The sequence below is a fragment of the Ursus arctos genome, unplaced genomic scaffold, assembly GCF_023065955.2.
Source record: "Ursus arctos isolate Adak ecotype North America unplaced genomic scaffold, UrsArc2.0 scaffold_12, whole genome shotgun sequence".
NCBI classification, from domain to species: Eukaryota; Metazoa; Chordata; class Mammalia; order Carnivora; family Ursidae; genus Ursus; species Ursus arctos.
Window position 1 is genome coordinate 9,982,483 of NW_026622786.1, and position 12,756 is coordinate 9,995,238.

At 49.1% G+C, this 12,756-nt stretch overlaps 2 protein-coding genes across 10 annotated transcripts in view; both read left to right on the forward strand.

Moving 5' to 3' along the window:
* IGSF3 (immunoglobulin superfamily member 3) overlaps positions 1 to 4,006 on the forward strand; it is a 92,645-nt gene extending 88,639 nt beyond the window's left edge. For all 3 annotated transcript variants that reach the window (XM_057310341.1, XM_026483666.4, XM_057310342.1), the window contains one exon: positions 798 to 4,006. In XM_057310341.1, the coding sequence (XP_057166324.1) occupies positions 798 to 1,048 (251 nt within the window). In that variant the 3' untranslated portion in view covers positions 1,049 to 4,006. The remainder of the gene's footprint in view (positions 1 to 797) is intronic.
* A 4,015-nt stretch (positions 4,007 to 8,021) lies between these two features.
* Positions 8,022 to 12,756, forward strand: part of CD58 (CD58 molecule) — a 47,651-nt gene continuing 42,916 nt past the window's right edge. For 5 of the 7 annotated variants that reach the window (XR_006408172.3, XR_008958736.1, XR_008958737.1 and 2 more), the window contains exon 1: positions 8,040 to 8,191. Coding sequence is in view for 4 of the 7 variants with exons in the window: in XM_057310344.1 (XP_057166327.1) it covers positions 8,122 to 8,191 (70 nt within the window). In the remaining 3 variants the exon portion in view is untranslated. Of the gene's footprint in view, positions 8,192 to 12,756 lie in introns of all 7 variants that reach the window. The other 2 variants (XM_026483668.4, XM_057310343.1) reach the window with 2 other exon arrangements.

Consider the following 12,756-nt stretch of genomic DNA (forward strand, 5'->3'; position numbering starts at 1 on the left):
AGAAAAGCCTAAATCATACTCAGACCCCCTAATAATCTACTGAATAACCCAAAAGTACAAGCGAAGAAACTGTTTAGACTACATTTTATCTGCCCACTGTGGATGTCCCTATTAAGTTTTATAGCACATAGCGGTCATCAGCAGCCTTATTTTCCAGAGAAAACAGTCTCCTACTCCAGAGCAGACCTCGACTGGGTCTGGGGCATGGGGCTTGGTGGGGGGTGGGTTTCATTCCTTTCCAGATTCAGGAATAACTAGCACTGAATTCTATGCAGCCACAGACACACTGTGGACATTTGTAAATGGTCCGTAATGGCATTTCAATTGATAATGTTAGGCAGGTAAGGATCCTTTCTGGTAAAACTGCTCTCAAAAGCTGGCGGGGGGAGAGAACGTGTCCTGTCCCAAAGTAGGACGTTTGAAGCAGAACTGAGTGCAAAGGGACATGTAAATTATCACTGGGCAGGCGGCGCGGACTGGGGCGGAGTCAGCTGCCCCACCATCTAGACGCAGTTGGGTTCACAATCCATAAACTGCATTTGATTCTGTGGCTCTCCGAGCAGCCAGTACTGGCTCCCGGCAGGAGATGCAGGCATTGCTTTGAGTGAACTTCCAGCTGTGATGGGAAGAGACGCCACTGTGAGAGCAAGGCTGGGGGGGAGGGTGCTCTCCCCTCCCTTAGCAGCAGCCGGGGAAGACAGGGTGGGTGCGGGGGTTGGGTTGGGCGGGGCGAGGGCTTCGGGAACGAGGGCCGGCGGTCCGGGCTCCCAGCCCTCACGCTCTTGCCTCTGTTCCAGGTTCCACGCTGCAGTCCATCATCTGCTCCAATGACGCGCTCTTCTACTTCGTCTTCTTCTACCCTTTCCCCATCTTCGGCATCCTCATCATCACCATCCTGCTGGTGCGCTTCAAGAGCCGGAACTCCAGCAAGAACTCGGATGGGAAGAATGGGGTGCCCCTGTTGTGGATCAAAGAGCCACACCTCAACTACTCCCCCACTTGCCTGGAGCCCCCTGTGCTCAGTATCCACCCGGGAGCCATAGACTAAGGGCAGCCCAGCGGACCCAGCCACGGAGGAGCTGAGACCCTCCCTTCCTGCCTCTTGCTCTGTGATCGCGCAGCAGACCGCACCCAACCTCTGGAGCGCTCTCGCCCGAAGACTGTCAGACTTGAGAAGTGTTTGAAGTCCCCGATCGGTCCCAGAGACAGACTGCCTCTAGGTGGCAGTCTTGGTTGGTTAGCTGTTCTGGAGCAGATGTCCTTATCCTGCAGAATTAGGCTCCTTGTTTTTGTTTTCGGTAATGTAGTGAGTAGCTCCAGGTGCCACGTCTACTCACCGATTTATATAGTATTCTCAGATAGATGTTACAGGGGTTCTTATTCTTTGTAATGGACTCTTTTTAATCCCTTTGGTTTACCCTTTTTGGATTCCGTAATGTGACGGACGAATTTCTCTTTAACGTACCACTAGTGGCAAAAGGAAGGATGAACTTTATGGCACAAAGGAATCTCTTCCAAGACTTATTGTTTTTGCATACTTGAAAACGCTACCCATGGATCAGAACACACCCGAACTTTTTTACTTTCTTAACGAGACTTGAAAATTATGTGTAGTGTGGGCCCAATTTGTATCTTATCTTTTCCCTCAGCTGGAGTCGTTGGGACCACTTTGTAGTCAAGATGAAAGTGTTGAATTTTGCTTCAAAGAACTGTGTACGTACAGGAGAAATCCGGCATAACCCCATTAGGAGTAGATGGTGCCCGACTAGCCTGTCAGGGAGGCAAAAAATAGGCTTCATCCCAAGCTTGCCAAAAAAAAGAAGAGAAAAAAAAACCCACTTTGTTGGAGAATAAGTCAAAAGCTGCAAACAGCACACACTTTGCCAGCTAAAGTGGGCAGAGGGCTGCTTTTAGCAGCTACTGACTTTCAGGTTGATCAAAGCCGGTGATTAGCGAAGGAGGGAAAAGAGGCTAGTGGTTGGCTTGATCTGTATGCAGGAGCCGTCTCTAACTGATAACTGTGAGTGGCTGGGCTTCTATCCTAAGGTGCTTTGCCAAACTCTTAAGGGAAAGTGGCCAGGGAGCCTGAAAGGGGGACAGTGCTGAGCTGAACACATCAGGGCCCAAGCAGCTACCACAGGACACCTTATACCGGAGCGCACGGGGCAGGCTGGCAGCTAAGTTCCTGCGAGGGTCAGTGGTGGGACGGGGTGGCTTCCAGAGCCTGACCTTGGAGACCAGGGGAAGAATGCCACGCTGGAGATATGAAGACTAGGTTTTTCTTCTTCCCTCCAGGTAGATTTTCCTCCAAGAGAACGATGTCTTCCTTATTCACCATTTCTCTCGGCCTGTATCTTACTGCCATAGAATATCTGCCCAGGAGAGGTCAGACACAGCCCTTTTGTGACCCATTCAGATGACCTCGTCTCAGTGGGAAGTGGTCACATGCCTGTGTGGGTGTTTGCCCTTCCCCTTCTTAGATCTTGTTTGTAGTTTTGGGCGATTTGGTTGTTCGTTGGTATGGTGGCAGTTCATTCCAATGCCCACTAAAGCCCATCAAGGCCAGTGTCACCCCTGTTCCTTTACACTATGGGGCAACGTGCTTGGCTCCCCTGGAGCACCATTCGTGGGTTACAAGTGTTGCCTCTTGCTTACTCCATGGGAGGAGTGTTTATGCCCTGGGGCTCCTCTGTTTTGCCAGCCACGAGTACCATTTCCTTTCCTCTTAAACTTGCATCTTGAATCCCAAGGGAATTACAGTTTAGAAAAAGGCTGCCAGGGATTCTGGAGCTAAGTCTAACCAGAGAGATTCCTGTCTGTTCTGAGGCGTAATGGACTCCACGGGAAGCCATGGGGGTGCCGATCCGGATTCGGGTCTGTGGGGGGTACAGGTGGCATGGGTGCTCAGCAGATGATCTGCGATGCCATAGCTGTGGGGAAGCCAGGCCAACGACAGGCTTGCGTAGACCTGCCTCCTCTCCCCCGCTCCCCCGCCAGTGCTCTCCTATGAGACCATGTGTAGGCTCCACCACCTGCATCCCTCTGTTACAGCCTGTGTGCTCATTCGCATTTCTTACGTATGCTGCATCAACGCTGCGGGGGTATGGAGTCCGCCGGCTCAGCGGTGCAGGAAGAAAGCAGTCCTTTGCCCCATTGCTTCCTTTCAGGCACGTGGGCTTTCTGTGGAAAATCGGCCCCTAATTTTTAGCCTGAGTCAATGAGGGAAGATGACTTACTTTCCTCTGGGACATGGGAAAGATGCCAGAGGGTTGGCTGGGACTGGGTGCGTAACGGACTACGAAGAGTTGACTTTGCTTTGGTTCACAGCTGTAGGAAAGTAGGTAATGCACGGAATTAAATATGTGAAGCAGTTGCAGGAAATTTGAAAGGAAGAAAAGAAACCGAAGCCAGTATTTTGATAATTGGGTTTTTTGGGGTTTTTTTCCCCCTGTGTATTTTCTATTGGGCTGGGGGATACCATCAAAGGGTGAGCTTTTCAGCTTTCTGTGAAAATCCCCAGGACCTTATTGGGCTGTTTCTATGGAAATGTGGTGTCAGATGAGTGGTAATGGTGCCCTCCAGTGGCTGGAGACCTCATTGCACACGGCCTCCCGGAGTTCTAGGCCATGGACCAGGAGAGGAAAACTGCCAGCTGTTCTCTTGACTTCTCTACAGCTACAATGTTGCATTCATGAGAAACTACACTGTGCTAGGCCCATCCCAGGACGTGGATATGACCACACCCTCCTTCATCAGGGTGTATCTGTAGCAGGTTTTCATATTCTTTTCAAACAATGGTTTCTCTGCGTTTATTGTTGAAAAAACAGGTAGGGTAAGGAAACTACCCATGCATGATGTAGAGAGCTGTTGATTTTGTTTTTGTTTATTTTGGTTTTTGGTTTTTTTTTTAAAGGAAAACTATTTGTAAAATGTTGCACTAAAATGTTTTATATACACTTCAGAGACCTGTAGTAAATTATGTTGAAAATATGGCTGTTTACAGTTACTGGAGCCCGCTGTCCTTTCTCTTAACCGGCCTCTCTCCTCCATGAAACTGTGCCCTGGGGGTGTGGAGTTCTGCCCCTGGCATTGGCCTGCTAGGCTCAAGGGTCAAGAATTGTAGACTTCATTACGCTGCCCTGCTCCCAGCCTGAAGAGTGCCTTTGTACAAATGATGGGGGGGGGGGGGGGACGGGACAACAACCTTTCCTAAGATGCTTTACTGCCATCTGAGGAAGATGAATCATAATAAATGTACACAACTACCTGTCAAGGCCATGCTGCCCCCAGATCTGTGCGCACACCATACACCTGGAGGCCTGATAGGCAGATTCAGAAGGCAGAGCTCCTTAACCAGCTTTCCTTTTTGGGGGAGGGGGGTGGAAAGGGTGGGAGGAGACTGATGGAGAAGGAGGGCAGGAACGGGGAACAACCTTCCCCGTGGCTACGGAGGGCCTCTGCAGCAAGACCACACCACCTTTCTCAAACGATGGAGTATTGTCCGGACCATGGAATTGTCAGCAAGCATCTGCCAGGAGGCAGGAACCCAGCAGGAGCTGTGTCTTCCTGCTCAGGGGGCCTTCCTGCACAGCACACCACATGTTCCCCGCGCCACCCGAACGCTGGGATGGTACAGAGGAGTTCACCACTTCTGCAAAGTGAGAATGATAGAATGATTAAAACCACAGCAGTGATACAGGATTCGGCAGAACCCATCTGTAATTTTTTACATTGCACTGAATATGCAAAAGAAACTAGATAGCGTGTAAGAAGCAGAGGGAGGCGCTTCCTTCTCTCTTAAAAAATCAAACCTTTCAAAGGCTTTAATATGTGCTTTCCTCCGCTCCACGGCCCCATCTGCTGCATCCTTATCAACTTCTTGCAGCTGCTGGCCTGGCCAGGAGTTGAAATGGGATTGTTTATCCCTTGGGTACCCACAATGGTTCCATGTTATGTCTTACGTATTTCTTTTGCCTAATTTTTCTCCCAAATGCTGTCTTTCTGCCAGGGAACATTTTAAAAAGGGAAATGGAGTTATTGTGGAAGAAGATTTTCCCATCCATGCCTTTGGCGCAAATCTGCCCAGTGTTTATATAAGTGAAGTGAATGTACATTTCCAGAAGAGGCAGGGACAATTTCCATGTACGCGAGATTAGGAGCTGCGTTTTGCTCAGTTCATTCTGGGATTTCTAAGCTTCCTGGGGGGTAGTTCCAAGGTTGGCAAAAACCAGAGCCAGAGGACCAGAGAGGGACACGCTAGGAAGAGCAGCAACCCCATGCCATGTGAGCAGGCTGGAGGAGCCCTCCTTTCTTACCTCGAGTTCCTGATTTATCTACAGTGACAAATAGGTACGTCTGGACCTCAATACCGGCCACAGGACAAAAAATACATCCACTCTCCTTTTGGGGGCAAGTCTTCAGTATAGAAATAGAGACTTTTGGGCCCATTGCCTAACTCAGGTCCACCTTTTGGAGCCATTTTTGACTCCAGATGAAGTCTTCTAGACTGCATAGAAGCTCCTCTAAAAATGCTTGGTTTAAGGGGCACCTGGCTGGCTCAGTCGATAGAGCATGTGACTCTTAACCTTTGGTTTGGGGTTTGAGCCCCATGTTGGGTGTGAAATAAATATTTCAAAAAAATTGCCTGATAGAAGCACAACATTTCTCTTAATGAAAAAGCTGGCACTGCACGCTGGTCTTGGTCAGAGCAGCATCTAACCAAAGAAGAGCTAATGAATCATTCCTCACCCAAAGGCTGGAGACCATGACCTGAGACATACTTCCCAGCCCCATGTGACTGGGCAGAACTTTCCCCCGCCCTGCTGGGTCGGCAGCGCCGGCTGGCCAGTCCAGTCAAGAGCATGGCTACCTATCCAAAAGTTGCATCCTAATCCTGTATGAGAGGGTAAGAGTGGCGCTCTAGATTTAACTTCAGTTGGACTCCCAGTTCTGCCCCTTACTGTGTGTCCTTGAGCAAGTCATTTACCTTCTCTGAGTCTCCATTTCCTCATCTGTGAAAATAGGGACAGCCAGAAAATTAAATTAATTCAGGTAATGCCCTTAATACAAGGCCTGGCTTAGTAAGTGCTCAGCAGATGTTTGCTGTTATTATCACTTCTTAGTTCAAAAATATTCAGAGGCTCTCCACTGTCTAAAAGTTTGACCCCTCCTAACTTTCTCAGTTGGCCTGAGCTCCCACCAGTCCAGAACAGAACAAAAACTTGATTTTCTCACATTTTGTGCTGTACACTCCACCTGCTTCATGTCCCCAGTATGTACGGATGGTAGGGAATGTCTTAAGGTAGGATGCTTCCTGATACATGACATTGGTCCCAGAAATTTCACTGATAGAGATACCCTTTTAAGATGTAAGGTATTATTTTATTTTTTATTTTTACTTATTTTTTTAAAAATATTTTATTTGACAGACAGAGACACAGTGAGAGAGGGAACACAAGCAGGGGGATTGGGAGAGGGAGAAGCAGGTTTCCCACTGAGCAGGGCTCCATCCCAGGACCCTGGGATCATGACCTGCGCCGAAGGCAGGCATTTAATGACTGAGCTACCCAGGCGCCCCTAAGGTATTTTTTTAAAGTAGGTTCCACAACCAGCGTGGAGCCCAGCACAGGGCTTGAACTCACAATTCTGAGATCAAGACCTGAGCTGGGATCAAGAGTCAGGTGCTTAACTGAGCCACCCAAGGCGCCCCTAGATACCTTTTAGGATTTTATGCCTGACCTAAGAACTAATGAATTCTTACAGTATAGTTCAACTGTCTTGAGTGGTTTTAGGGTCCTCACTTGAGGATGATAGAGATGACAGCAACAATAAAGCACATTTCCCCTCAGTTTCACAACTGACATGTTGGTGTTTATTAGGACATCAGGGTGTCCTGTTCACCGGAAGAGCTTCAGAGTTCCCTTAGCTCCCACAGCTGGCAGGGGAATTCATGTGCTTCTCTCTGAAAGGGGGCAGACAGGAAAGCCATGTGAGGAGCTGATTCTGGGAGTCATTTGGTCTGGGGCCCGACAGATTTGAGGGACGACAAGCCAATCAAGAAGACTAACCACTAGGAGGCGCCTGGGTGGCGCGGTCGTTTAAGCTTCTGCCTTCGGTACAGGTGGTTCAGGTCCTGCACCCCCCGGCTCGTTCTCTCTCTCTCTCTCTCTCTCTCTCTCTCTCTCTCTCTCTCTCTCCCTCCCTTCCCCCTCCCAATCAATTCTTAAAAAAAAAAAAAAGACGATTAACCACTAACATGGGGTGTTCCAGGAGCCTTTTGCAGCTTGGGGTGGGGGGGGTGATTTCCGAGGAGGACGAACAGTGAGGGGGCGACCAAATCTGACTCCTCAGCCTAAGGGAAAGTCCACAGCTGAGATGGAGGAAGAGGAAAACAGAGGAAACCGAGAAGGGAGAAACCCAAGGCTAGAAGTCCCGGCTCCGGAGAAAGGGACGGTTGGGGGTGGGGGCAGGCTTAAGGAAAAGATGGCCTGAACTTGAATGAGACAGGCGGGACCGGCTGCACCAGGTAATCCCGCACGTTCTAGCAATTGCCCAAAACGTCCCGTTCCCTTTCGTTTTAATGTTCCAGGACAGTGACTGGCAGGGGACTCAAGTTCCGCGCTGCTGCTGCTGCTGCTGGAAAGAGCTGAAGGAAGTGCTTCGGAGCCTTCCAGTCCTTTGGCAGAGTTCTCCTGTCACCGCAGGGACTTTGCGGGGTGGGGGGGGGGGGCGACAGTTCCCCCTTCCCCCCTCCCCGACACCCCCAGTTACAGAGTTGCCTCCGTCAAGTCCCAAACGTCCAGGAAAAGTGCTGGAGCAGCGGGAGGAACGAAGATAAGCCTGGTTTTAAAGACGCAAGCCACTTTGAAGGAACAGCTCCATAGAGCAGACGGGAGGAGACCGAGTCACTTTGGGGACTTGCGGGAGGAGAGGAAGCTGGCGCGGCGGGCGGGCGGGGCGGGGCCAGGCCGGGGGGGCGGGGCCTGGGCGGTACCAGGGGCGGGACCCGGGCCGGGCGGCGCGGGGACCCGGCGGCGCAGGGGCGGGGCCGCGGGAAGCTGCCCGGGAACTAACTAGTAAACTCCTGCGTAGTCCGGCCCTCAGAGGCCCGCGGGACACGCCATGACCGCTGGGAGAGCCTGGGGCTGGGCCGCGGGGGTCTTCGGAGTGGTCTGCCTGGTGCTCCAGTTGGGTGAGTGGAGGCCTCCCCCGGGCCCTGGCCGGGGCTGGGCAGCGCTGCGGGTGTCGGTGGCTTCAGGGCTCCGAGGCTGGGTGGACGGGCGGGGCTCGAGGCGGCCACTACTGGCTTGAGGAGAAGAAACGCAGCCAGCGGGACCTTGTCCGGCAGAGTTGTCACTTCAAGGCTCCTGTGAGTAGTCAGGAAGCAACTTTGACCTTAGGCACCGGAATCCTCGTTTGGAAGAGGGATGGGACTCCGGCTCGCTCACTTCTCCGGTAGTTTCTTAAGAGTCCTTAACCCCCAACTCCCCCAAGCCCTTTCACCTCCCCACTTTGGTGTTCCTCCGGAAGGGTGTGCCTTTGCTGAGGTTCCAGTGACTGCTAAGCCACTTGCCCCCACCACCACCCCCGGGGTGCCGTCGCCAAGCACTTGGACGGCCCTTTCACTGCTTCCGCAACCGGTGAGCTCTCCCAGACGGGTCGCCGCAGCGGGTTCCACCTACCCAAAGAACGCGGCTTATCCGCGGCGCGCCGGGTGGGGCGCAGGAGCCGCTACAGCCGAATGGTTTCCGCGTTCCCCTTTCTCCTCCGATGCCCCGCCGCGTGAGTTGCGCTCCTGTGGGAAGGGTACCCCGGCTGGGACAGGGACCCGCCAAGAGAAATGTCTGAATCGCTCCAGGATTCCGAAGCAGGGCGGCTGGTGCTCCTTTCTCCTCCCTTGAAAAACGTAAAAGAACTCTGTGCATCTAGAACTGCGTTCATCCCTTTCCCACTTCTTCAGCCAGATTAACAGCCCCATGAAATAACTATCTGTCACCATTTTTACCTCCCCACCTTTATAACCCCCCCCCACACACACGCAGTCATAGCCAAACCCCTGGAGCATAGTAATAAACGCTTAACTAGTTCTTCTTTCCTTGAGGATTTCCCGCGGGGGCCCCCTTTGCACATACTACAGATCAATCTTGCAGTCCTCATTCTGCACTAAGCTTCCATTGAGTACCTATGGGGTTCGGGTCTATGGAGGACCGCCTAGCCGGGAGGGGTTGAGAGATCTCAAAAGTGCCTACGTTCTAAGGCACAAAAGTAAATGTCCTAAGACAGGCTGAGCATAAAGTGCTATGGGCGTGCACAGGGAAGGGAGCAACGTCTTTTGTGAAATCAATATCTCTTGTGAAGCAAAGACTTCATGGAAGAGAGGGTATTTCAACCTGGCCTCTGAGGATAGATGGTGTGTGGACGTGCCATGATGTAGGAAAAGATTCCAAGAGGTGAAACAGACAGGGGAGCACAGTGTACAGGGTGAACCTGGGCAGTTGAGAGTCACTCAGGGTCCCTGGAGCCTAAGTGTGCCTATGGGAGCTGGAAGACCCAGGGCGGAGCCTGAACATCCCTTGTGGGAGTTTGGATTATCTTCTGCGGGCAAAGGAGAATTCTTTCTGGGCCTCACAGAATCGGAACCATGCGCTTAGGAGGAATAATCTGAAAGCAGTACAGAGAAAGGATCGCATCTGGGAGTCATAGGAGGCAGGGAAGCTGTCACAGGGCAGATGCCATCAGAGGGCAGATGCCATCCCAGGACCCCCTGAGACTTTCCGATGCTAGTGTCTGGGAAAGGGGGAGGTACACTACAGGCAGAGGCTGACTCAGTGGGAAGCAGCCCGCTGGTGATTAAGAGCATCAGCTCTCCAGTCCAGTGCTTGGCTTCCCACCCTGGCCCTGCTCCGCACCTGAGTTACAGTTTCCATGAGTTACCTAAGTTGTGCGAGCCTCGCTGTCTTTGCCCTGGAAGAGAGAGAGAGCGCACCACTCACTGGTGAGGAAGGGTAATGATAGCATGTACTTCCTAGAATGTGAACCTGAGTCCCGGAACACATTCTTACTGAGGGTCAACTGTGCGTTGGGCACTGTACAAGGGACTGGGGTTACAACAAGAAGGAGACTTCCCTGCCTTTGCAAAGCTTACGTTATAGTGGGGGAGAGAGACAGAAAGTGAATAAATGAGTAAATATCTAGATATTGGGTGGTGGTAAAGTAAACATTTACTAACACAGAGATTAGTCATGCAGAGAAAAGGGGAGTGGGCATGGTTAATATTTCTTTTTACTTCTTTAAAACTTTGGAACATCAGAAATCTCTAGAATAGTTGCCAAAAATAGTATGAACACGTACACACTTTTCTCCTGGAATCCCCAGTTATTAACATTTTAACGCATTTGGTTTACTTCTATTTATACACACACTTAATTTTTTTTTTTGTCTAAACATTTGAGAGTTGCAGATCTTATGATCCCTTACCTGTAAATATTTCAACATATGTCTTCTAAGAATAGTATGTCTCCAGAAATCCATGAAACCATGATCACAGTCAGGAAATACACCATCAATATAATACTGTTTTCTGATAGAGTCCAGAAGCTGATTCTGGATCACACAATGCATTTGGTAGTCCGGCCTCTTTAATCCCCTTTAATCTAAAACTTGCCAACTCTTTTTTTTTTTTTTTTTTTTTTTTTTTTTTACTTTATGACATCACTGTTTTTGAAAGGTCTGGACCAGTTTCATAGAATGTCCCTAGATTTGGATGGTCTGTTTCCTCATGATTAGGTTCTGGTTAAAACTTTCAGGAATGTTCCATAGGTGTGTCGTGTCCTTCTCTGTGCATCTCATTAGACAGTAGATGCAGTCCATTTGTCCCATTATTGGAGACCTTAATTGGTTAAGGTGATCCCCCAGATTTCTCCATCACAGAGGCACCTGTTCCCCTTTGTAAATAATACACGATTTATCAAGTGACACTTTGAGATTGTGTGACTCTCCTGTTCCGCAGCAATCTTTATCCAGTATTTTAGCTGTTTTATCATCCAGTGGTGATTCTCCCCTAAGTCCACTAAAATATTTGTAGACAGCAATTTTCTATCCCTATTTTTCTTTATACATCATTGACGCTCTTCACTAGCGAGGAGCTTTTGCACCTCCTTTTAAATTTTATTTTTTTTAACTTCTTAAGGTGGCATTTTTGTCATCTGTTTTGATGCTCGGTGATCCAGATTTTGGCAAATGAGAAACTCTCTGTGCTTCCATGTGCTTTGCCTTGTTTCCATCAGTTTTTGAGAACTTACTACTTTCTGACACAGAAGGATGTCTTGGGCTCATTTTGTACCATTTCTGCCTCAGCCTGTAATCATTAGATTCTCTCATAACTTTTAGTGGGAGGTGGGATTTAGAAATCAATATCTGGGTGATAGGTGTACTCAAGACTACTGGAGTCATGGTCTCTAGGCTGTCAGTTCTCAGAGCTGGGAAATAAAGTTTTCACAAAGTCATGAGTTTATCCTGTTACCACTAAGCCTAACCTAACCATTTGGTTCATCTTTCTCTTCCTCCATTCCCTATTTGTATCTCCCTTTGCCACAGCAAGAATTCTATTCCTCATAGCACCAGTATGTTTTCCTAATATACATTGAACATGAAATAGTTTCGTTAATTGCTATACCAATACCACTACCAAGCACAAACTTGACTAAATACAGTTCAAAGTTTCTTCACAGTTCTTTTTATTCATCCGTATGTCCCGCTGAATATATACAGAATACTGTCTTTTAAAAGTTACTTGGATTAATTTTTTTTCTTCTGGGTGGTTAGGCTATCAACTCAATATATAGTTGCATTAATTCGTTTTGTTTCTATTCAATTTTAAGGTTTCCCCCTTGATTTAATTTTTAAATATGTAAAATATTAATATGGTGCCAGTCAAACCACATAGAGATATGCTCAGAGAAATCCCCTTTCACCTTCTCCCTCTGTCATAGCAGGTACTGTTTGTTTCTGTTTTATCTTTGTTTCTTTGTGTAGATACAAATAGATAGTGCAATAGTAACAATAGTAACATACTCTATGTACTCTTTATTTTTTAAAGATTTTATTTATTTATTTGACAGAGAGAGAGAGAGACAGCCAGCGAGAGAGGGAACACAGGCAGGGGGAGTGGGAGAGGAAGAAGCAGTCTCCCAGCGGAGGAGCCTGATGTAGGGCTCGATCCCAGGACTCTGGGATCACGCCCTGAGCCGAAGGCAGACGCCCAACGACTGTGCCACCCAGGCGCCCCTCTGTGTACTCTTTTGTACCTTATTTTTTGTCTCTTAACCGTATGTCTGGATAATCATTCCATATCAGTTCATAGAGATCATCATCATTCCTTTTTTAAGGCTACATAGTCCTCCATGGGCTGAATGTATGATGTTTGAGTCAGCCACCCTACTCTCTAGTGGTTAGTGTTCTGCACTGTGTAGTCAGGGGAGGGTCTATTTAAAAGGGGGGGCAGTTGAGTGTAGCCTTAAGTGGACCAGGCAACTGTCTGGGGCAGTAGTATTCCAGGCAGAGGGCTAGCAGCAAAAACCCTGAGCCAGGCTTCTGCATTTAAGGGATTTCAAGGAGACCATTGTACCAGAAAGCAGTAGGAAATGCAGTTGTAAACACAGTTGGGGCTAGGTGCTAGAGATAAAATGTTGTGGGCCCCTTTAAAGACTGCGACTGACTTTTTTTTACTCCCGGCCCGAAATGGGATGTTTTGGAGGA